Below are 26,033 nucleotides of genomic sequence, written 5' to 3'. Positions count from 1 at the left end.
AGATTTTGGTCTCCAAATTGTCTCTCCTTGTTTACTAGGTTCAGCTTGCGTCTGTTTTCAACTTCGTTTCCTTCTCGTCTTCCCTCCTCGAAAATCGGCATCAGGGGTAAGGTCAATCACAACATCTTTGCCTTTATTTTCTCCTCCTCAAGAAGTTTGCATATCACTTCTCTTGGTGGAACAAGCAAGTTGGGCGACTTAAAATTCTGGGTAAACTGGACAGGATATTCTTCAATATTCTATGGAGCTCCAAATACCCGGGATGAAACTATAAGGTATGCAACAGGCTATGCTCGGATCACTCTCCTACGAAGCGTAGATATTCCTCAACCAAAAAATATTCCCTTCAAATTTTTCAACATGTGGTGTTCACACTCAACTTTCAGAGATACGGTTCAAGCAAATTGGGATGTTCCTTTGTCAGGACATTTAATCTATATTCTGACACAAAAACTTAAGCGACTAGAAAGTGCATTGAAAGTTTGGAACAGGGAGATATTCGGTAACATCAAATTTCAAGTTGAAGAAGAATCCAAGAGTCTAGAGCAGATGCAAAAACATTTTGAACAAGGGAACATGAATGAGGAGTTCACTATGCAAATGGTGAATCAAGAGAACAAGGTTAAGCAATTGCTAGAACAAGAACAGATGTTCTGGAGGCAAAAAGCAGGAGCCAGCTGGGATAATGATAATGATCGAAGCACCAAGTTCTTTCACGCAATGGCGAATAGTAATAGAAGCAAATCTATGATATTGGAACTGAAAAACAATGAGGGGAACACACTCAGCACTTAGGAGGATATTGGAGAGTTCTTGGTCAAGCACTATGAGGATAAATTCAAAAAATCGGAGCATGAAATTGATTGGAGTCTAATTCAAAATAGGCCTCAGGCAATTTCAGATGAAGACAATGAAAAGATATTTTCCATCCCATCAGCACAAGAAGTGATGGCAGTGGTTTTTCACCTTAAAGCGGACAGCTCCCCAGTCCCTGATGGTTTTACGGGCTTTTTCTTTCAACAATGCTGGGACATTGTGGAATATGATTTGGTCAAAGCTATAAGATATTTCTTCATCAAATCTCGGCTGCCTATGGGAGTTAACTCACACTTCATTGTGTTAATCCCTAAAGAAAAGAATGCCAACCAGGTTAACAAATTCAGGCCTATTTGTCTTTCTAATTTTGTGTTCAAGATCATCACCAAGATTCTCGCCATAAGATTGAGCCCAATTGTAGAAAGGATCATTAGCAAGGAGCAATATGGTTTCATCCCAAATAGAAACTCTCAGCAAGCCATTGGGTTAGCCTCCAAGTTAATCAATGAACTGCAAACACCTCAGCATGGGGGAAGTTTAGCAATCAAGATCGACATTTCTCAAGCTTTTGATACAATGGATTGGGAATTTCTATGGGCAGTCCTACGACATGTGGGATTCTGTGATATATGGATTCAATGGCTACAAGGAGCTTTCTCTAGCAACTCAATGTCTATAATGCTCAATGGTGGACCGAAAGGTCATTTTTCTGAGAGAGGGGAAACAGGGGTGATCCACTATCTCCAATGCTTTTGCGATAGCGAGGACTGTTTAAGCGTAAAACATCAGCAAGCTTGTCCACGAGAAGAAGATTCGGCATATGGTGGTTAATGGTAAATACTGCAGTCCATCACACCTAATGTTTGCCGATGATATTTTCTTGTTCAGTAATGCTAACATGAGATGCACCAGATAGATTGTCAAGATTCTTAATAGATATCAAGACTCGTCTGGACAAATCATTAACAAGGACAAATGCAAGATTTTTCTCAGCCTAATGACAAACAGACGGAAACAGCTAATACAGGAGACTTTGAATATCAAGGAAGGAAAACTGCCTGAAAAATACCTAGGGGTACCTCTAGTCATGGGGAGAGTAACGAAAGTAGCACTTGCTCCTTTGGTGGATAAGATCAGAAGAAAAGCTTCGGGATAGGCCGGCAAATTACTATCTTTCCAAGGAAGGGTAGTCCTTGCACAACATGTTCTAAACAGCATCCCAGTGTATAATATGGCTATATACAACTGGTCGAAATCAGTGATAAAGGAATGTGAAGCTATTATCAGAAATTTCATTTGGAGCGGAAACCCGACAGAATGGAAATCTATCACGGTATCATGGGAGAAAGCATGCAAGCCTACAGAGGAAGGGGGACTGGGGTTAAGGAGACTGCAAGATATAAATCTCTCAATGCTTATGAAACAAGCGTGGAGTCTTCTAACATAGGATTGTGATTGGGCGTCCTTCATGAAAGGTAAATATACCAATCGAACAGGGGGATGGTCAAATTACAAAACCTCCACTGTTTGTAATGGTATCAAATGGGCACTAAGTGAGATGAAACATCTTCATGGATGGATGGTGGGCAATGGCACCTCTATCAATCTCTGAAGAGAGAACTGAATGTTGAATAAACCGCTCTGTGACTTCTTTCAGGAAGAGCGAAAAGAGATTGTCAAGTTTCAGTCAAAGCTCAGTGAGTGTATTCAGGGAGATAACTGGAATTTTTCGGTAAACATGACTCAACTGTTGCAGCAAATGGGCATAGAACTGGGCACTCTCCCGCAGCCAAATAGTGCAAGAGAGGATACAAGGGTATGGGTAGGTTCTTTTACTGGGAACTTCACAGTTTAGGAAGCTCATGACGCCATTAGAAAGAAATCAGCCAAACCAGCATGGTGTAAATTCATATGGGGCTCAAAAACTCTACCGAAAACACAAGGGATTGCATGGAAGCTGGCACACGGCGCAACCCGAACAGATGATCAACTCCAAAGGCAAAAATGCAGTCGGGCTTCTAGATGTTGCATCCGCCTCAATCGACAAAGAAACTCGAGCATATTCTCTTTCAATGTACTCACGCCAAAACAAGTATGGAACTATGCTCGAGACATTTTCAAAGACTTGCAAGAACCGAATCATTTCGGGATGTGCAGCAGCAAAGGTAAACACTACAACTCCCTCATACTTGATATGTGGAAAACTTGTTCTATTACTATGATGGTGAGTCTTTGGAAGAACCGAAACAGAGTGCTTTACGACAATAAAGCCTCAAGCTTATCGCACATTTGCTTTTTAGCAAGACGAGCAATCATTCGAGCTCACCACGGATCTACTGGGGCATATGGAGAACTTCGGTTCATGATTTAAAGATTCTTAGAGTCTTCAACCTTCAACACAAGCCGAGAGAAGAGCACCGAAAATCATTGAATGTTTCTAGACTCTTCCTCCACCTGGAATATTAAAGGTAAATACTGATGGGTGCTCGAGAGGGAATCCTGGGAGATCAGGTTGGGGAATGGTTATGCGAAACTATAAGGGTGAATTCTTAGGTGTAGCGGCAGGAGGTCTAGGGGTCAATACTAACTACATGGCGGAAACAGTTGCTATTGTGGAAGCTGTACACAAGGCGCTGGACCTGGGATGGAAATATATATGGGTGGAAAGTGACTTGAAATCTGTAGTCCAAGCTTTTCAGGAGAATAAAATACATTGGAGAGTCCAAGAAAGGTGGCAAACTATGATGGAGCAGGCAGCATGGATCAATGTCACAACCACTTGGAGAGAGACTAACCTTGGAGCTAATAGCTACTCTAAACATAGGGCTAACTTGGCTCAAGGTGAAAGAAAATGGTGGGATAGTAGACCACTCTTCATGAAGAATCTAGAGAATCACTACACCACTTATTTTTGTTTTGTCCACTAGATCATTGATGTTTTAGGAAAGGTACACATATGATGTAACCTTCATTAAGCAGTTCTTAATATGTAACTTCCACTTTTGTAACCCTTATTCTTTATTAATTAATTACCTTTAGCAAAAAAAAAAAAAGGGATAAGATTTCATTTCTTTCTTATCTTCATCCACTACCTTCTCTTCCTTCTTGTTCTTGTTATCTTCATCCACTCTCTGAACTACCACTTCTTTCCCTTCCCTCTTCTTAGCTGCTAACTGTATTTTCTGTAGATTATGCATGAAAATAAGTAATATAATAGAATTTATTCAAATTCAATTATTTAATAGCATTACATTCCTCTAAATAATCCAACCTAAAAAAACTCAAATGCTTATGCTTAAAAATCCATAAATTAACAACAAGCTTAAAAATTGTCTTTGACCTTCTTTCCCAGGCATCGTTTTTTGCTCCCCCTCCCCATTGACTCTAAATGCACATTTTCCTCGTTTTTTCTCTTCTTTGATGTATCAACTGCTTTCATAGGTGTTGCTTTCATCCTTGATGGTTTTTTACTGTTAGTCGTTTTCTTCTTCATTTTCTGTAGTGGATTTGCAAGCTCTGTATTTTTAGGTTGTTTGAAGTTTGGAGTTTGGTTCTACCATTTAACTGTTGTCGGAAGTTTGGAGTTTGCTGTTTTTACTATTGATAGAGAAAAAAGAAAGAGAAAAGAACAAGGCTAAATGGGGTTTGACATTCGAATTGTGGGCTTTAGGCCCAAACTCAACTTTAACACACTGAGATATGCCACATAAAATATCATACTGAGAACCGCTTTCATAATAGTTAACACTAAAATATGTCATATAGAGTATCATATTCCAAATTATACCACATAAAGTGTGATATGAAGACATTTTATCATTTCAAAAGACTCATGGACTAACAAGTTTCAACATCAGTGAACTTCTTCCTGAACTGCAAAATCACAATATCTATCCGATTCCTGAAGCCAAAATAAATACCGTTGTAACAATTGCTCTAACTATTACAACAATCGCTAAATCTTCTGAGAAGCTTAGGAACAACTGCTTCTAACAACAAAATTACTCTACATTGTTCAATTGCACATCTCTTTCCCTTACATCAAATATCTATCATGCGGAAAAACACCCGCCCATCCTCACTACAAAAATTCTCAACATTGAATTTTTCTGGAGTGTTGTACCCAATATCATAACCTGGAACATGACCAATAACTTTACCATTAGGAAAATCACCACCACTTCTTCCTGTAAGTTCAACAAAAAATCAAAATAAAAGAGTTGCGCGAACCATACAATCTAAGTTTACACTATAATGTCATCCCCATCTAAGTTAAACAAGTGTGAAACCAAAACATGTGTCGTACCTTGCTCACCATTGTGTTTATGCGGATGTGGACACCTAGGCTTTGTGTGCTCCATAGATTGGCAGTTGCTACACTTGTACCTTCGAGATCCTGGTGTTCCTTTATCAAATCTCACTAAGGCCATGAAACAAACAACATTTACTTATAACCCAAAGAAATAAAATGTCATGTGCTCCAAAAGGAAATTTCTAAAACTAAAAGTGAGATGTACATGCATGTATATTATTATGACTTCCCACACCTTGTAGCAATGTATTTTGATGTAGGTAAAAGATAAACGAACACTCTTATCAATGCCAACTGTTATCCACAGGTCTATATGGAAATTAATTTTATAACATCAAACTTTCAACTTACACCCTGTATCTCTATTCAACTCGTCATCTTCCTCACGTAGGTCGGCAACTCGAGCAGTGCGTTCAACATAGTTGCGGTTAATACTTGGACCTGTAAAATAGTGAAACACAATGAAAATGTTGCCGAAATAAAATAGAATCAACAACTAATCAAAAGATACAATTGGAAATATAGACATTACAAAGTTGGGACCATACCAAAGAAAAAATCGTAAAGGTAAATAAAACTTACCTCCGTCCTTCGGATGCAAGAGTGGGCATGTGGGTTTTGTGTGACCTGTCACACCACAATGGCCACACTTATTCTTATTCGTCTCATTGTGACCTTGAAGTCTGCTAGGATTTTGCGGTCGGCCTTTGGATTTTACATGTGGGGGATCATTAATCGATTGTCGATGTGTGGTTTTAGGCGGAGTAAAAGACATCTCAAAAGGAACACGTGGGCTGCCTTCATAAGCTGGTGAAGTCTCATCGGTTATTGGATTTTCCGTTAGACCGTTAGGCATCTCAAAAGGAGCATGTCAACTGCCTTCAGAAGCAGATAGAGTTCAGTTCTTTGTAGAAAAAGAAGCTAAAAAAACTTTGAAAGCTTCAGTGCTTTCTGCTGTTTGGGAGGCCCACGAACATATCTGCCTATATTTGGTTGTAACGCCCACGAACGTATAACAGAGGCCGCTCGGTCAGAAAAGTTGGGTTCTCCTAATCGAACAACCGATTTAGCATCCCGTGTCCATCTCCTTAAAAAGCAGCCCTGAGGTATCACACCACGTCCTCATGTTTGTAAACTGAAATGATATGTCTACATTGAAATCTAGACAACTCAAATAGCCCACATGAACAACTAGCATCCTGCAATACAACATTGTATCTCACAGTCGACCTTTTTTACCTATTCAAATGGCGACTCATGGTGTACACACGAATATTGTCATCCACATCTTTTTTATCGTCTGCAGTGTACATCAGTTCGTCCTTTAATTGCTTCTTAAAACAATCAAAAGCAGCTCGCGTATATATAGATGCAGCCTGATTTGCATAATCGTTCAAGTGGGTATGAATGATTGGTTTGGTTACATTCGTCATCACCTCTTCCTCGTGCTCTCGGTGCTAGATATTTGCAACTACCACTTCCATTTTTCCAAACAACTCAAACAACTGCATTCCAACTTTCACATGAAGCCGGATTACGGAATTTATACTCTCACAACGTTGGGTGCTCCTGCAACCGGTAAAGAACTCACCATGGAGTTATGATTCTGCCCACATCTCTTTTTTCTTGTATATCATGTTCACCCATTTGTTATTACTGACTTGGAATTTATTCACGAGTGTTTCCCACCTTGCTTCGAACTCATTGGACGAGCACTTCATAAACATAATAGAGCATAAATCTTTTGAAAATCCAAGGATGTGGATATTTTTTAGGCAATTTTTCATAATGTGTCAATAGCACAAGCGGTGTTTCGAATTTGGGAGAGTAGATCTCACAGCCTCGCGCATCGCCGGGTCACCATCAGTGATCACTGACTTAGGGTGTTTGCCATACATCGCGCCAACTAAAGATTTCAATACCCACTCGTAAGACTCCACACACTCACCCGTCAACAATACAAAACCAAACATTACTGTTTGTCGATGGTTGTTCACTCCAGCAAACACAACAATCATCATCATGTACTGGTTGCTCTTGTATGTTGAATCAAACAACAATACATCTCCAAAGCAGCTGTAGTCCGCACGTGAGGTAGAATCTGCCCAAAACAGTCTAACCAGCTGCCCACCTTCATTTAAGTTATAATTGTAATGAAATAAGGGAACTCCCTTCACCTTGTTATCCATGAAAGCCAGCAGTGTGTTAGCGTCACCATCAATACATCGATTCTCCTATCAAGCCCCATATGATTATACAAGTCTTTCTTCAAAAAACCAACACTTGAGAAACCTCCAGCCCTATATACAAAAACATCCATCACCTTGCATTTACGAATACCAACATCAACTAGGCTCGTAGCAAATTTCAAATCTTCTTCACTTACATTTCTATGTGATCTTAAGAACATCGAGCTCGGATATGGTACAAGTGGATGTGTGTGTTCCCCAATAAAATCCTTCACAACCCACAAATTTGATTCAAAATCATAACCAACTTCAAAACGGGCATTACATTTAAACCTATTGATGGCCTTCGACTCTCTGGATTCGATGTCGCATTTTCTAGGTGTCACCCTATTTACATTTCGTTCACCAGCAGTTGAGCATAGAAATCTCCGCTTAACACGAACACCATTTGTACGCATTCTATAAGTATTTTTACGAATACTAAAACCGACTAACTTTGCATATTGATTGTAAATTGCGAAAGCCTCTTCAGTCGTCTGGAACTGCATAGAATAGAATGTTGCTTTGTCTGCTTCGAAAACTCTACTAGCCTCACACCCATCACTGTTATCATGAATTTCAATATTTTCACCCTCCCCCACCCCCATAGATGTGACATCCACAAAATCACTATCCTCATACGTAAAACTGTCAAAACATGAATTTCGAAGCCAATCTTCTTCGTCATCAGAGAAGTGATTCATCATCGAATTGCTACATGAAACAAGTGCACTTTTAGCGCATATTCACTCGTTTTCTTGCTCTACGAAGTAATCATAGTGGTAATAGTAACAAAAAAAAACACATAAATGCTTGAACATTATAATGGTCAGAACCAAATAACTATGGTACTCAAACCATATACCACTTTGGTTTAATGTCAACTTCATTTGACATTAAATCATACACCATTCAATTGTGAAATTTTACCTAGACATGAAAAAAAGAAGGAGCCAAAAAAGAAATCAACTAACCTCATACTTATAATTGTTGAAGATAAAGTACACTATGAGAAATGGAGGCAAGAGTTCTCAAGTTGAACGGATTTTAGTGAGAGGGAAAAGTTTAGTTCGCGCCATTCTAAATGTTAGAGGGAGAGAAGATGTGTTGTTACTTTCTTACCCTTAACTATTCATTTTGCTTGTAGCATACTCCTATTAAACTACTACATGTAGCATACTCATATTAAATTACTAAATGTAGCATAACACTATTAAACTACTAGATAAAACATACTACGATTAAATTACTATATGTAGCATACTACTATTAAACTACTAGACATAGCATATAATTAAGTATCCAACAACAAATGACATTGTAGTCTACTTGTCATTAGATATCAGTTAGATATATCATCCGACCTCATATATCATACTATTTTTGTTTTTTTTTTTTTTGATAAGTGAATTCAGTTTATTGAAATGAGGTATGATTCGACCTCAAACTTATTAATCCGACCTCAAACGATTCAAGCACAATTCTTTTTTGTCTCTTTTCCGACTTTTTGGTTTCTGCCATTAAAGCACAACTCTTTTTTGTTTAGAGAAGAAGGAGCATTTATGTTTTTATCCTCACTTGTCGCATTGACGTTTTTACCTTTAGTTGTTGTTCTCTGTTCCTTTTCCTCAAAACTTAAACACCCGGTCAAAATTTTTAAAATGTGTGGTAGACAGCCCTGCGCACCCTAGCTTTTCGGTAATTTTAAATATTAAAAAACTAAATGGGTCTCACTTTAACTAGATTTGTAGAATTTTGTTTGTACCTTGTGAATAAAATTTGTCATTCTTGTTCACAACTACGTGGAGATGTTATTAGAAGACATCTCTGAAAGTGAGAAGGCATGTAGGCTTCTTTTAGGCTAAAAAATAATGTGCGGTCAAAAGATGTTACTGATGCAATCCAGCAGCTTTGTTTTGATGTACATATTCTGGAAAACAAGCGGATGGTTTATGGAACCGTTTTGGCTAATTTTGGCTGCTAAAACTTGTGGGCTCGTTGACAAGGACGGATTTAGGAATGTTAAAGTAAGGGGAAGGGGTGAAGCCGTCGACAAGTCTATTAGATGCGAACCCCTTGACTAATAAGAGCCAGATAAGGAAAGCAACCCAATTGAACCAATACTCAGATCCGACCGCATCTCATAATCCTTCTTCTCTTCCAAACCCAATAAAAAAACTATCCAACGTCACTCTTTTACAAAAACGCCCCCTCCCCCACCTCCTTCTCCACACTCTTCAACATACCTACTGCTCCACCCGATCTGCTACGACAGTATGGCGTCGTTCAGACAATACCCTTCGCAGTCATCCTTTGTCCCAGCAGCAGCAGCACCGAATCAGAATCCTCTCCCGCCTCCACAATATCCCCCAAACCAGCATAGGGGTCCACAGGCGACGCCATATGTACCTCCTCCACCACCACCACCACCAACTAGTTATAATAATAGTAGTAATAATCATCAAAATTCGAATGCCCACCATCCCGGGTATGGTTCAACTTCATACCAATACGGCCCCCCCATTCCACACCAACAACAACAATATCCTTATTTACAGCCACCACCTCAAAATCAAGTAAATTCGCAACCCCAACCACCTCCTATGTACTACCCGTATAATGTTCCGCCGCCACCACCTGCAGCTCCACCTCCACCTCCACCTTCCTCACCTCCACCGCCTCCTTCTAATCCTCCTCCTTCACATCCTCCTCCTCCTCCTCCTCCACATTATTCTAAAGAAAGCAGGGCTAAACACGGGATTCCTCCTAATAAGCAACACAAGCCATCTGCTACTCCATTGCCACATGGGAGAGCCCCACATGTACCTAATGGGCCTGCGGGAAGGGTTGAGACGGAGGAAGAGAGGAGGTTGAGGAAGAAAGTGCAATATGAGAAGCAGAAGCAGGAAGAGAAGCAAAAGCAGATATTGAAAGATTCCCAGAACACAGTGCTGCATAAGACACAGAACATGACGTCTTCTGCTATGAAGGGATCTTTGGCTGGTTTACGGATAGGGGATAAAAGAACTCCTTTTTTGACTGCTGACAGGGTTGAGAACAGATTGAAGAAGCCCACCACGTTTTTATGCAAGCTCAAGTGAGTATGTTTTACTTACTTGTGGAATACACTTTCTACTCTTACTACATGTTGACTCTTACATTCTTATAATCGATTGCATTTTCTTGGTGTTGTTATGTTAACACTTGTTGCCATTTGTTATCGTATTAATATGTTTTTCGGTCATCATACGTTCTTACACTGATAAATATGGAGAACAATAAGACTATGATATTTGTATACACCAGATTTCTTTGTAATTTTGCCCACTTACAATAGGAAGAAGTCAGATTCACAATTGGTTCCTTTTCTTCCAATACACGCTTTCCTCCATCCCTTTTCTATTATAGATGGAGCATCATTGTCAGCCTTAATGCCAACACAGTCTTTTCTGAAATGTTAATTGCAACATACTTATATAGTCGTATCCATCATTCAAGATCATCAAGCTGTTTACCCAATGTTGAAGGAAACAGAACTGAGATAGAAAAATTCATTGGAGGAATGCTTGAAAAGGAAGTATAAGCAAGGTTCATTAGAGCTGAGCTTTTGTGTCTGTTGTTTGTAATTGAGTATTTTGTGAAATTCACAATTTATTTCAATATCTAATTCCCATTTCTCCCACCTGATAACTGGCTAAGTTGATCTATGTCTTAGAGTTATATGTTTGCAATAAGATTGCTAGTTGTTTCTCTTGTAACTGTTAATACTGACTTTTATTTGTTCCTTTTATTTTGAAGGTTTAGGAATGAACTTCCAGATCCAACAGCACAACCAAAGTTATTGTCGTTGAACACCAACAAGGACCAGTATGTAATTTTTTGGAGCATTTTGCATGAGTTCTACTTGCTCTTATGTAATTGACTTGTTTTAATATATTGTAAGTGAAAAACCTGAAAATAGATTCACTGAAAAAAAATAAGAATGTGAGAATAGGAAATACACTACCTCCCCTGCCAAATAGTATCAAAGAAAAGGAGAAATGAAACCTTCATGCATGAATACCTTTTGGATTAGGTTAGTATTACAGAAATGCACAACTTTTCAGCATTTGGTTATATTAGATATATATATATATATATATATATAATTCAAGTTAAGATACAAGTGAAGGCATTTCTGGGGCCCTGGCTCATGCCTCAGTTCAGTTGAACCAAATAGTTGCAGTAAAAGGGTGTCTAGTTAAGGGATCACAGTGGTTGTACCATTGTACACCATTCCTGACTGTTGTGACCAGATAAGCATCTTCTTGAAATCTTGTTTTGTGATCCGATAAAATTAGATTTTGCAATACCAGTACGTGTGCTAGATTACCTTACATGTAGGGGAAGAAATTTCCCCAATCTCATTGTCACCCACTTTCTGTGGCGTACAAATTGGTCCATTCTGTTGTTATCGAAACCACCTTTGGAGCTTATTACCTTTTGCGATTATTTGGGGCATTTGGTTGGAGTTTGGGTTTGACTTATTTTTTGTTTTATTGTATATTTTTCATTTTCATTTTTTGTTTACTATTTTATTTTTGCTCTGGAAGTGTATAGTTGATAATGTGTGCTGTATTCTAGTAAGGTGTACATCGTGCTAGTTTGATTTTGTGTTTGAGTTGAAGGCAATAAGTCAATACTCAATAACTGCACCAAGCTACTGGTTTGGACTTGGAATAGAGTTGGATCTGGCTGTAACAAGACAACTTTTTTAATCGATCTAAATGAAGTGTTGGGTTTCTTTCTAGAGAGACTAATTGTGGAATAGTGAATACAGGGAAAACTAGGAAAACTCCGTGTAGATGCTAAATTGAGTGTTCAGACTGATGTTATGGTGTTTGATTCAGTGATATTGGAACTATAGGAGAAATTCCTATTTTTTTCTTTGTAAGGTAGAATCAAATGTCATAAAAGTTGCTGCATAATACGATTTTAGTTTTCTTTGTTGGTTTGAGTTTGACTGTAAATGACCTCTATGCAGTTTAATGCTAATTTTGAGATCCCTGTTGCAGATATACCAGATATGCTATCACAACCCTGGAGAAAATGCATAAGCCTAAGCTTTTTGTCGAACCTGATCTGGGGATACCACTTGATCTGCTGGACCTTAACGTCTACAAGTATGGGCTGTACAATAATTATGATGTCAACTGTTGTGGACCTATTCTTATTTTCTCATTAATTGATAGTCATTCATTCCAGTCCACCCAGTACAAGACTACCTCTTGCCCCAGAAGATGAAGAGTTGCTGCGAGATACTGAGTTCACAACCCCTGTTAAGCAAAATGGTATAAGACGAAAAGAGCGGCCTAACGATTTAGGCATGTCATGGTTGGTCAAGACACAATATATCTCCCCTCTTAGCACAGATCAGGCAAAAACGGTATATGTCTCCCCTCCTCTTTCCGTGAAGATACGAAAAAAAAGGGAAAGAGAAAAAGTAACTAAATTTGTTTGGGATTATGCAGTCTCTCACTGAGAAGCAAGCCAAAGAATTGCGGGAAACGAAGGGAGGTCGCAATATTTTGGAAAATCTCAATAATAGGTTCGAAGTTTTTGTTTTATCCTATTTGTGGATGAAAGTTAGTGTTTTTTAATATTATCTAAAGATTTTGTTATTCATTTGTTTCGTTTATATCTTCAGGGAGAGTCAAATTAAGGCCATTGAAGCATCATTTGAGGCATGTAAGGCACCACCAGTTCATGCAACCAATAATAAATTACAACCTGTTGAGGTTCTGCCATTGCTACCGGATTTTGATAGGTATTTACTTTTGCGTGCTCGTACATATGCATCCACAGAGAGTCACTGATGTTTTGTAGGTGCCTTTATAAATTCTTGGAACCTGAGTTGACACAACCTGTAGCCTGTAAGTATCGGGTGATTTTTAAGAGTATGGTTAGTGGAGTAGATTGTATGTCCTAGGTAGTAGAAAGAAGTTTTTGATTGATATGCTCCCAGATATTTTAGAATTGGTATTATTGACTTGGTAAATGGCTTTTGCTCACATAGTCCTTAAATTCACTATGAAATCTAGGTTTGATAGTAATAACCCCATCAGTCCATCCTATATTTTTTTAAGCGAGCATTAGTAAATTTTCTCTGATTTTTCAATTTCTAAAAAAGTTTAGAAGTTAGAAATATCTGGATAATGTAACTAATTCAGTTTATTTGTGTTAAGAAGTCTTGGTGTGTTAGTTGGGAATTTAGTACTGGAGCATTGTTTCGGATATATTGTTCGCAGATCCATTTTATATGAGAGAAATAATCCATAACTAAGGGCACATCTAAGTGAATTTCAGTCATTTAGGCACCAATGGAATTATTTTCTTGGCCCTTTGGTGCTAATTAAAACATGGTATTTTTCCAGATATGACGATCCATTTGTTTTGGCATCCTTTGATAACGATCCTACAGCTGATGCAGAAGATTACAGCAAGTTAGACAGATCTATCTGTGATGACATTGAATCACAGGTCAATTATTTCTTTTAATAGGCTTAATGCACGTTTGTTCGACTCTATGTCATGAGTTGAATTTGTTCATTTTCATTTTTTACAGGTGCTTTTATTGTCAAATATTGAAAAACTGTTTATTTATTATATGTTTGTTTCTTCTTCTTTTTTCCAACACATAAAAAATACATGAATTTAACTATTCTTCTGAACTAATTATTTTATTTATTTATTTGGGGTGTTGGTTTGTATTTAGTTAATGCGGTATAGTTATGATGCAGCAAAAAGTAAGGTGAGATGGTATTAACATCTCTACGATCCTTAGGACATCCCAACTAGTGGCACCCCCTAAGTCTTTTCCACCCCTTAAGAGTCTAAGACTACTTATTATGTGCTTACTAATAGTAATTACCATCTTTTTTTTTTGGGTTCACGCCGCCAGCTGCGCCGACCACCGAGGAGGTATGTGTGTTCTTGGGTGGTTGGAACCAGACCCGGCCTGGAGGCCACCACCCAGGCCCATCGGGGACAGACCCCACATGATCCCCACTTCATGAGACTCGAACTTGAGACCTCATGGGGGGTAAGTACACACCAATGCCCTCCCTTACCAGTTGGGCTATCCTGTTGGGTGTCATCTTTTTTTTTATCGTTCACACTCAAACTTGAGACCTGCTTGAAATGTAGGGGCACTTCGACCAACTCAGCTAGCGCAGGATCTTTTGTGCTTACTAATTACGATCTTAATATGTGAATTTAAAAGACCAAATTCAATATTCTTTTGATGCTTACCAAGTTTCAAATTTTGAGTAGATCTTTTATTAAATCTTAACATCGTGCAAATTGACTGAGAGTCCACAAATATTGGAACAAGTACATAATTCGGAGAAACGAATATTCATAAACCAGTGATGTACTTTTCTAAGAATGCCGATAAATATAGTGAAATAAGAAACAGTGTGCATCGGGATATAAAATTAAAGACACAACTCCTTTCTCATAAACAGAATATGACTATATATTGCAAGGTGTATCCAACGATATATGCTGAACTTTCTGGGATAAATATGTCAACAATACGATATCTTGTACCAAGCTTTGTACTGCTCAGCCCTAAATTAAGTCCTGCTTCGGTCCCTGCACCTGAAAGTTAGATCTTTTGAATCATGATTAGATTCCTTGGCTCCTTGGAGGTGGTAAAGAGAGACTTCACACCGTATTGGTCTTATTTACGTCTGCCACTTTGTTTTTTTACATTATCTGTTGAAGTGGTGATTTCTTTGAGATGTGAAGCAATTGCTTCAAATTATTTTTGCATACAGTGCTGACATAGGCTATGTTTTATCTCAGGCAATTATGAAGAGTTTTGTGGGAAATGGATCAGATCCAGCTAGACCAGAGAAATTTTTGGCATACATGGTTCCTTCAACGGATGAGGTTAATACACCCTTTCATTTGGTTGAGGGTTCTTAAATATGTTTATTTATTTATAAATATTATTGTTTTTTTGAGATTTCAAAATTTTTAAAAGACCGCGTTGAAGTTGCTTAACTTTGCACTTTTCTGCTCTTTCTAAGTGGTTTATTTTAGAACAGGTGAAACAGTCTACAATAGGGGTATTCAGCTATTGCACTAATCGACTCAATTTACTTGTGGCAGTTATCGAAGGACATTTACGATGAACAGGAGGCAATCTCGTATACATGGATCAGGGAGTACAACTGGGATGTATGTGCCTCTATATTATTATTATTATTTTTGCTTTTTCTCTCGAATGAAGCTTAGGATTAAGGAGACCCCAAACTTACCTGCTTTGTCCTCCTCAACAATATTTATAATATGTTCATCAAGAGGAGGTACAAAATAATTACAATATTTCTCTCCATCCAAACTGGTTAAGTACTCGGCTGCCTTGTTGCATTCCCTATAAACATGACTGAAACTTACATATGCAAATGAACTTGCCATATCTAAAATGTCATTAGAATTATTTAGGCATTACCGTGGAGGTTTATCCTTCTTGGTCAATATTTGAATTGCTCGTAAAGAGTCAGAAGCCACCAATATCTTCCTCTTCTGTAGTATTACACATCCTTGCAGCCCCTTGTAAATTGTATTTAGTTTTTGAAAGAGAACTGACCTTGTATCACTTGATCCATTGTAACACATCAATGTATAAGCCTCCCCTTCCATTACTATTCCACCTTACCCAGCTCTAGCATCTGAAAGTGCTCCATGACCTCTATCTGTTCATGTCTTTCAGGTTTGGCCCATATACAATTCTTGAAATAAGGATCTTGATATTCTACTCTGATATCCAATCTATTCATTAGGACTCTAGCACCAGTTGCATCTTTAACCGCAACTAATATCTCTTGCATGTATTTGTTCATATCTTCTAGTAGTCTGTCTCTTACGTTCTGCCAAGGCTGTCTTGAATTTCTGAATCTTCTAAAATTTCTTTCAGTCCAAATGTGACTAATGGTTGCACATATATAATCTTTGAGAACTTCTGCTTCTAAGTTAGTCTTGCCACACATTTGCATGAGGAGATGCCACTTTCTGTTAACAACATTAACCTGATAAACTTAGGCCTGGTAACTGCTTGACTCTTCTCCAAATAGACACAGTATATGGGCAGCTTAAAATATAAGTGTTGGAGTTCACCATGGACCCCACACATAGCAAGAAGATTGTTGTAGAATTTTTCTTTGAATTAGTCTATCTTGGATAGGTAAACTGATGTATCTTGTTGGTGGAAGCTTCAGCAATGGATGAACATCAATAAGATTTAATAAAACAAACACCTAAATCTAGGGTTTAAACTTTCAAACATGAAGAACAATTTACAAAGAATTAATAATCAATAATAACCATCTAACAATGAAGGCCTAGATGCCTTTATATAAGAAAACAACTACTAAACCTAATTGGAAACCAAATAGGAAACTATTCTAAGTCCTATTCCTAATTGAATTAGGAAACCAAATAAAATAGAAACTACTAATTAATTAATAATCCATGCTCATGCATCATACTCCCCGGCTTGAAAGAAACTCGTCCTCGAGTTTGTTGTCTTGAAAATCTTCAAACCCGCAAAAGTTTTTCATAATCGAATACGACACCCTCCCCGGGTTGTAGAAAATTCAGCCTCGAATTTTGGCTTTATATCGACTCACAAAATTAATCATACACCACAATGCTAATAATACTCCATTCTGAAACGTCTTTCGAGAAGAAATTGGAAGCAGCAGCTCACTAACTATGCGCTGAAAAGCATTGTTGTGCTGAGTAAAATCCTTTTCAAAGTTGCAAAGGAAGGGATCGATATAATCACTATGTGCGCGCTTCACATGACTGATAATTATTGTGCGTGGCATTAATACTAATCCACCAACTGGAGGAAGCAAATTGGACAGACCAGAATGTATTGAACCACTGCCTAATAGTGACCCATGTGGTACTGAAAGCTGAAAATCAGAAAGTCTTCCCTACGCTAAATCAAATAATTGACATTCCTTATAACCCATTCCAAAATAGTTTGTGTATACGCCCTTGGACCTGCTGGTTAAAAGGCCACAGTGGGAAGTTCGATTTAGCACGAACACTTAGAATGTGAAAAAGTCGTCGTCTTCCTTTACCACGAACTTGCAGAAGTTGGGTTAGATTTTCACGCGCCCAAGAATCGAAGCAGCCATGTTGCAACTGAAATTGAAACACACAAGTAGCAAACAACCTTGATTGCTCAGCACTAACAAGCAACAAAACAAGGTTCTTTGTCGCACTAACAAAAACCAAAACTGCGAAAGTATTTGCGTTCTCTTTCTCTGTCGTTGTTACTAAAGGAGTTAAAGAAGGTATGCGAAGAGGAGGGGTAAGCTTGGTGTCCTCTCCTTTTGTCTTCTCAAAAATTTGTGTTTCCTGCGTCTGATTTTGGTGTTCTGTTTGTTCATCACCAATTCGCACAACACATGCATTTCTCTTTTGGTACCCCGCATATCTTTTTTCTAAAGTGGTTTTGACTTGAATTGGTGCTGGTGGATCAATGGCCAAGGTTTCCACCTCCCCTACAGCAGTAACATAGTCTGAAATTGTCACTTTTTTAGCATGGGTGTTCTCCAATTCTAAAGCAATAGGACTGGTAGCTGGTGTGCTGTAAAAACCGGAATTCGGAAGAGAAGAAGTATAAGAGAGACCAATTGATGAAGCAGTAGTTGGGACATTGTCACCAATTGAAATTGTCTTTTTTTGTGGCTCTTCTTTGTACTGTTTTTCTGGTTTAATATGCTCTATTGCAATACCATGTTGACGTCCCTTGATATGAACAGTAACACGTTGGGGTAGTGGGGCATTGGTTACCCGAACTGGATGAACAGATTCTTCATGAATCTGGTCTGCAAGACGTCTTTGTTAATGCTCACGAAGGTGGCTGTGGATTTCTCGACTTTGGCGTCGATAATCTCCAAGAACAGGGTGGTGTTGGTCGTGGTAACGTGTAACACTGCCATGGCTTCTATGTGCATCACGATGCTTCTTGTGGGGGATTTGATTTGTCACCGGTGGTTGGGGATTTTGGTGAGAATATCCCTCATTGGAATATTCATCTTCATCGGAATCAATAAAAGACTCCTCATCATCATAATCGTAGGATTCATTATGAAAATACGATCTTCGCGGCTCAAATTTTTGGTTGCGGCAATTGGGAGTTGGGGAACGAAATCTAGAGGGAGGTTCATACCTTTTTGAAGGAGAAAATCTTGCGTGGCGGCTGCGATCTAAGTCACAATCTCTCCAAGTATGAGGATCGGTATGGTACGTCAATCCATGGGAACTTCGCGCGGTGGTGACTCTCTTCTACCTCTTCTTCGATAATCTATCACAATATCTCCCAAGAAATTGAAGATTTTTTTTCCCCCTGCAGTGAATAGTGTTTGGTAAACAGTAACCCGCGATGAATAGTGTTCCGGTAAGCAGTACTCGTGAACAGTGTTTCTGTAAAAAAAATTCCTAAAATCAATTGGCTCTTGATACCAAATTTGATGTATCTTGTTGGCAGAAACTTCAACAATGGATGAACATCAATAAGATTTAATAAAACAAACACCTAAATCTAGGGTTTAAACCTTCAAACATGAAGAACAATTCACAAAGAATTAATAATCAATAATAACCATCTAACAATGAAGGCCTAGATGTATTTATATAAAAAAACAACTACTAAACCTAATTGGAAACCAAATAGGAAACTATTCTAAGTCCTATTCCTAATTGAATTAGGAAACCAAATAAAATAGAAACTACTAATTAATTAATAATCCATGCTCATGCATCATAAACTACCTGAGATAAGCCGCCAAGAGGTGAAAGAGTGCTTAGGAATCACTACCTTACCCCACACCATATTGAATCACTTCACTTTTGCTCTTGGTGTTCTGGTGGCATCATATGCAGATTTTGTAGTGAACTTTCCATTTGCTGCAGGTTACCATATAATTCTATCCTCTTTACTGTAAGTATTTATCTCAGTACTCATAATCAAATTCTTCAGTGTACCTTGAGGTAGATTCTGCACTACTGCATTCCATCGGCCATTTGAAATCACTGAGCTGACTCTTGCATCATCTGGCATCTGAAATAGGTCTTTAGCCTCTTGGACTTAAGTGAGAATCACACCATCTATCCATGGTCATGCCATAGGAAATATTTACCAGTTGCTACGCTATATTTGATAAATTTGATAGCAATTTTCCTTGTTTCTAGGACATTCCACCCTGCCTATTAACAGTCACTAGGAATATTTATAAACCAAAATTTCTTTTGCCTGCTATTTTGATGCCACATCCATTGTGCCTATATACTCTCTTCTCTCCTTGCTATCTTAAATACCAAGCCACAATATGTTGCCTGGTTCCAGATTTTAAGATCAAAGATGTTTAGGCCTCCCTCTCTCTGTCTTTAGCTGTACACTTGTTGCTTGCATGTTGCATCTTCTTAGCCATCTCTGAACCACTCCATAGGAACATGTTGCATATAGTAGTTACATCACTTACATGCTCTTGAACCACAGTAGGGAGAACAAATGCTCTTACCCAATATACATGAAATGAAGCTAACACAGAGTATTAGTTCAAACCTCTCTGCAGGTGATAAAGACCTTACCTCCCAATTCTTTATTGTTGCTGTTATCTTTTCTGTAAGAGGCCTGCAATCCTGCAATCTTTAATACTTAATCTAGCGGAAACCAGTGTTATTTGTATTTAGTTGATATATTTGTTATTTGGTTTGGATTTTAACTTTAAGACGATAATGACCTTACATGCTGCACAGGTACGTGGTGATGATGCAGATGACCCTACAACATACCTTGTTACGTTCAATGAGGATGCAGCACACTACTTGGTAGTAACCTGAAACTAGTAAAAGTGGTATGCTTTCTGCTGGATTTCAACTCATAGTACTTTATTTTTATGCAGCCTCTTGCTACAAAGCTTGTTCTAAGGAAAAAGAGGGCTAAGGAGGGAAGGTCCAATGAGGAGATTGAACATTATCCTGTACCTTCTAGAATTACTGTAAGACATAGACCAACAGTTGCTGTAGTAGAAGAGAAGGGATCTCGGGTAAATATCTTAGTACTTTATTAGTTGTGTGCTATTTATCCTTGTGTGCTCAATTTTGTGCTTTGCCTATTTTACTTATCCCCATCTTAGTTTGCGGTTATCTGAAAGTTTCACTTCTTTGATTTCTTTGACATTCTATGTTATCAGGGTTATACTAACCCAAAGCAAGACACTCTGAAATCCAAGAGAGGAAGATCGTCCAGTGAAGATGCCTTTGAAACAAGACACAAGGTTGCACGTTTAAATGAGATGGATCATTTCAGTGAGGCAGAAGAGGACGAGTTGTCTGAGTGATGTCTGGCGATGCGAAAAACCCCTGTCGCATGTCTTTGTTGAGGGTTGGGATGCTTGACCAGTAAATGCTGTCATTACAGAAGGGAGGTACGACAGTATACCTGTTTTTGTGTGCTCATCTCAAACCCCGAAAATTTGTACTTCACAGATTATAGTTGGGAATCGTATATGAATATATAATGAATTATTTTTTGTTCTTAAGCGTGATCGTCTGATTCTCAACATGCATTTAACTTCTCCTCTTGTTAAGGTTCCCCTTTTTCCATTCTGTGTTTAGTTTGATGTAGAGTCCTATTTATTTGAGAATCTATACGTCCGCTTATGCAATTTATTGGCACTAAGTATACTGTATTATCTATTTACATTGTTAATTTTGTAATCTATACATTTCTTTGAAGTTGTCAAAATTCGTATTTGTGAACGATTTAGAGTACCTTGTCAACACTGAAACTTGAAGGATTTCAATTTCCAATGATGGCAACAACTTGTCCGCAACTTGCTGTTTAGCTCTCGAAGTTCCAAGCACCCTTCTTGTTCTTGAGAGTTGAAGATAGAGTTGGGAAGATGACTTGCCTGGTTGATGGTTCCCTAAACCAGTGATGGTATAACAGTGATCTCTTATTTTTTATTATTTTTATTTTTTTGGTATTCAGAAAGATTAATACTAGAAACTACGTTCTTAGATAAAACAATCAGATCTCTTATTGACAGGGAAAAGCTAAAGGGAGCCTTCTACCCAGAAGTGAGTTTCGGGAATTTGTGTGATTCCGTAAACTCTCATTGTATGTCTAATTATTTCAATTTTCTGTGTACATTAAATAAATCGGTAGTTAAATTACATTGCTTTCACTTGGACTTTTATCTCTTAAAAAGACATTGTTTAGTTATTGCAAATGATGTTTATCACCATTATACTTAAATAGTGAGTGTATTTTAATGTAAACATAGGGTGGTTAACTGGTTAAAACCCACCTTAGTAGCAACTTGCGCCTAGTGTATACATAAAGCACCGAGTTGCTGATAAAACCCACCTTAGAAGGAACTTGCACCGGTCAAAAGTTTTCGCTTACCAATTTCAATAAAAACAGAAATTTTATTATGTTTATACTCAATTACTCACGCAGTGTCACTCTGCTCAATAAAAACAGAAATTTTATTATGTTTATACTCAATTTACTCACGCAGTGTCGCTCTTCTCTTTGTATACTTAATCCTGTCTCCTAAAGGTTATCAGGTTGCAATGGTACCAGCTTATTGGTACTCGAAATTTTGCAAAATAAACAAGAACAAAGGTCTTTAACAAATGTACTGACGGATTATTTATTTATTTTTCGTCCTGGACAATCAAGCAACTAGCATTGTGCAAATAAGAAAGCAAAGGTTCCACGTTTGCATATACTCCCATTTGACCAGTAATGAAGAAGCATCCTCCAAAATCTATACTTGTGTGCGTATGGATAGTCATATAACTTTTAAGTGCTCATTATGTTTTTTTCTGTTATGATAAACTTATGGATTGCTGATAATTGTGTTTGTAATTATTATAGACAGAAAGTAAATATTTGTTAATTCACTTTGAAATTCGAATATATGATTTTTTATTCTTAACTTTGCTTACGGGTAACGCCCCTTGTTTTTTCTGTGAGTACTCTTTTGCTATTCTAATTTCTTCTGCATTGTAATGCAATGTAGGTAAGGAACATTTATGGGTGCGCTGTAACACTGTAAGGTATGTTCCATTCTTCCTATTCCCTCATAAATCTTGGTCACTACACATACTCTAGAGTCTAGAGTACCATTGATTGAAAAAAGAGCAAACATTATTCATAGTCTTCTAGAGATCCGATCTATGCCTTTTGAAACAAAATGGGTGTAAACTGTCAGGCACAATTAAAAGTGGCAAACATGATGTAGAGGGAATTCATCTTGTAAAAATATGCAAATGAGTTTAGACGAAAATGAATGTTTCAAGTAAAAACTTTTGATGGAGATAAAAAAATCCAGATTTGGCTGATTTTATGTGGAAATGTATTGCAAAATGATTTTCTTTCTTAATTTACCGACCATTTAAAATTATATTCCTTAAAGAAGAATACCTCATATAATTTATTTACTATAAAATGTTTTCCCAACCAATGAGATTTGAGGACTAAATAGCCAACCATAATAATTAGGACAGGCAAACCAACCAAACTCGGAAAGAAAGCATTCGAAACATCAAATCAAAACATGTCTTCTCTCATGACCATATTCTCGATCAAGAACAACAGAAAGAAGAAAACGAGCCGACATCTTTAACGCCTCTAGGTTTGCCCCCCACCTCATTACCACTTTCTTCTTCAAGCAGCAAAATATGCGACGTAAAACACGTACCACCTTTCTTTCACTTGTCACCACCATTTTCCTATTCGCTTCTTTTTCTCTCTTCTTCTCTTCCAACCAAGAAAAACAAGAAACAATAACACAAACCAACATCCATTCCCACGTTCACAATCTCATCATCCAAGAAGAAAAAGAGGAATATCATCCCCACGTAACAACATCTCCAGATTCCATTCTCTTTCCTGACTGGGAAGTTGTTGTAGTTTTCTCTCCAGAATATGAAGATGCCGATGATACATTCACATGCGTGTTCCAAAACAACGATACTTCTCCAGCAATATCTTCCGGCATTTTACCTTTCAATAAACGAGCTACCTTCAAATGCATTCTTCCTAACAGAGTTCGTCGATACCGTCCATTTTACCAACCGATATTTACAACAGCTTCTCATCCGATATCTTTCCCTACGAAGTCCGAAATGCCAGAGTTATTTCGGTGGAATTTCTTAGCTTACGAAACACTCTCAACCGAAAATGACGTTATTTTATTCGTTAAAGGCGTTAACAAACATCAAGGTATGAATCATGTTCCAGAAAATCTACACTGTGTTTTCTCTAATGGTGATAAAACTCCCGTTATCAGCTCCGTTCAAGAAGTGTTTCGGTGTCACCATCCTTCGTATCGGAAAAATATCGAAGAGGATGAGAAATACATCAAAGTCTCGCTTGAAATATCGGAGAACAACAACAGACTAGTGGTTCCATCTGTAGCGTACTACGCACCCCCAGCACAGCGTAGGACAGTGGAAAAGAAGGAAAAATCGTTAATTTGTGCATGTACAATGGTGTACAACGTGGCCAAATTTTTGAAAGAATGGGTGGTATATCACTCAAATATCGGCGTTGAAAAGTTCTTCTTGTATGATAATGGAAGTGACGATGAGTTGGAAAAAGTTGTTAATGAGGTATTAGAACGTGGTTATCGCGTGGAAACCATATTATGGCCATGGACTAAAACACAAGAAGCTGGTTTTTCACATTGTGCTACGTATGCAAATGATACATGTACATGGATGATGTACATTGATGTTGACGAGTTCATTTTCTCACCAAAATGGCTAAGTGCACCACACCCATCATCTCATATGTTGACATCCTTCTTGCCAAAAAAGCGTCCAAATGCTCATGTTTCTATATTGCCCCAAATTGGTCAAGTTATGATTATGTGTTATGAGTTTGGTCCGTCAAACCAAAGGGTGCACCCAGTTAAAGGGGTGATGCAAGGGTACACATGTCGAACGCGAATAGAGCAGCGACATAAGTCTATAGTATTATTAGATGCAATTGATGTATCTTTGCTTAATGTGATACATCATTTTGAGTTGGAGAATGGGTATAGAGTGAAGAAATTAAGTTCGGAGGAAGGGGTTGTGAATCATTATAAGTATCAAGCATGGTCAGAATTTAAGACTAAGTTCAGAAGAAGGGTATCAGCTTATGTCGTTGATTGGAAACAGGAAGTGAACCCAAAGTCTAAAGACAGGACACCGGGTCTTGGGTTTGAACCTGTTGAGCCAAAAGGTTGGATTAACAAGTTTTGTGATGTTCAGGATTATAGACTTAAAAATGTTACTCAGAGATGGTTTGGTTTGGGTTCTTCTTCTGGGTACAAGATGGCTTGGCAAGATGTGTGAATGAATGGCAAGAAGGGTGTGAGTGTAACTGAATGAATTTCATATGTTATTCCATAGACAGGACTCGGAACCAGAGACAGTTTTCTGACATATTATTGGGAGAAAGTTGCTGCTGAGGTAGATGTGTAGATTGAAATGTATACACGCGGAAGGAAAGTGAAATAGCAGAATTGTTCTAGTGATACAATAAAAGTATAAAACCAAGCTAATAGTACAAGTTTTCAGATACTTTTTTTTCCCCCTAATTTGCAGTTGTTATTTGTGGTTCCACACTACTTCATTGTGCGAACTGACTCAAAATTTGATCACCACTTGTATATTATGTGTGGATTGCTTGTGTTGATAGGGAGTTTGGGAATTGGGGGACACATATCTAACGTTTCTGATAGGGTGGAGCATTTAACCATAGACGCTCAAAACATACATGACTTCAACGTTCAAGTCAATAATTTGTTGTGAATGTAGGGTTGTGGTATGGAATTCAACATGGACACTGATTTGGTACTGTTATGTACTTCATTTTTGGAGGCAGGTTTCTCGTCCAGAACGACAATAAGTAGCACATGCAATAGCCATTAGCCAGAAGCCCAGAACCTTTAGCTCAGCGTATGCCAATTTAGGGTGATGGGATCCTTTTTTCCATGACCGACTTCAGTTTAAAACTGTGTAATTCCTTCATAAAAAAATTGTTTTTCGAGTTACGAGTTTTACGTGGTATTGCACTCTTGTTCAGTTAAAAATATGTTTCTATAGCTATATCAATATTGTGTTACCATATATGCAGGATAACCATGATCTATGCAGGCCACCAAGACACCTACTCTGGTTTGGCCCTGTTGTATTTGTCAAGTTGGTTATGTGATTGCTTGCTAACCAAGATTCATAAGAGTTGGTTCAAATTTTGTTTTGTATTGAGTATATTAAAGAGGTTGAGTGATCACTTAAGGACTTAACTAGAATCACAATTTATTTTAGGGCAGTGCGGTCGGTGGTAGGTGGTAGCCAACTAACCATGAAGGCATGAATACACTCAAGCACCAAAAGAAACCATGAAATAAGAAATTGAACAGTCTAACAAATATTGAAACGTTCCAAATATTGTACCCCCTAAAGGATTACTTAATTTAGGTGTTGATCAACACAAGTACATAACTACAGAGACTTGTACATAACTACTAAACAATCATATTAAATTGTTCAAGGAGTTGCTTTCATCAAACTGGCCTAACGGCAGATGAACTGATCGAGAAAGA

General features: G+C 38.0%; 4 protein-coding genes and 1 long non-coding RNA gene across 5 annotated transcripts; 4 read left to right on the top strand and 1 right to left on the bottom strand.

The window, feature by feature from the left end:
- Window positions 1-360: 360 nt before the first annotated feature.
- LOC147503321 (uncharacterized) lies at window positions 361-795 on the top strand. The gene has a single exon (XM_086604786.1). It carries the CDS (start codon window positions 361-363, stop codon window positions 793-795), a length of 435 nt encoding a protein of 144 aa, XP_086460912.1.
- A 6,126-nt stretch (window positions 796-6,921) lies between these two features.
- Window positions 6,922-8,060, bottom strand: LOC147503320 (protein FAR1-RELATED SEQUENCE 5-like). The gene is made up of 2 exons (XM_086604785.1): window positions 7,452-8,060; window positions 6,922-7,362 (listed from the first exon to the last, which is right to left on the bottom strand). The coding sequence occupies exons 1-2, from the start codon at window positions 8,058-8,060 to the stop codon at window positions 6,922-6,924; spliced, it is 1,050 nt and encodes a 349-aa protein (XP_086460911.1).
- A 1,387-nt stretch (window positions 8,061-9,447) lies between these two features.
- Window positions 9,448-20,966, top strand: ELF7 (hydroxyproline-rich glycoprotein family protein). Its single transcript, XM_086608039.1, has 12 exons — window positions 9,448-10,453; window positions 11,155-11,223; window positions 12,411-12,518; window positions 12,601-12,781; window positions 12,867-12,943; window positions 13,043-13,162; window positions 13,770-13,875; window positions 15,205-15,291; window positions 15,514-15,582; window positions 20,182-20,253; window positions 20,328-20,471; window positions 20,619-20,966. Exons 1-12 carry the CDS (start codon window positions 9,633-9,635, stop codon window positions 20,763-20,765), a joined length of 2,001 nt encoding a protein of 666 aa, XP_086464165.1. The 5' UTR covers window positions 9,448-9,632; the 3' UTR covers window positions 20,766-20,966.
- Window positions 20,967-21,194: 228 nt separating this feature from the next.
- Window positions 21,195-21,685, top strand: LOC147503318 (uncharacterized). The gene is made up of 2 exons (XR_015221986.1): window positions 21,195-21,367; window positions 21,477-21,685. It is a non-coding gene; the product is annotated as an uncharacterized LOC147503318 (long non-coding RNA).
- A 1,310-nt stretch (window positions 21,686-22,995) lies between these two features.
- Window positions 22,996-25,018, top strand: LOC147503317 (glycosyltransferase family protein (DUF23)). Its single transcript, XM_086608040.1, has one exon. The coding sequence runs from the start codon at window positions 23,119-23,121 to the stop codon at window positions 24,778-24,780; it is 1,662 nt and encodes a 553-aa protein (XP_086464166.1). The 5' UTR covers window positions 22,996-23,118; the 3' UTR covers window positions 24,781-25,018.
- The last annotated feature ends 1,015 nt before the right edge of the window (window positions 25,019-26,033 follow it).

This window comes from Coptis chinensis, chromosome 4 (genome assembly GCF_015680905.1).
Source record: "Coptis chinensis isolate HL-2020 chromosome 4, ASM1568090v1, whole genome shotgun sequence".
Classification (NCBI taxonomy): domain Eukaryota; kingdom Viridiplantae; phylum Streptophyta; class Magnoliopsida; order Ranunculales; family Ranunculaceae; genus Coptis; species Coptis chinensis.
The sequence above is the reverse complement of the archived record's forward strand: the minus strand, read 5'-3'. Positions and strand labels throughout refer to the sequence as shown.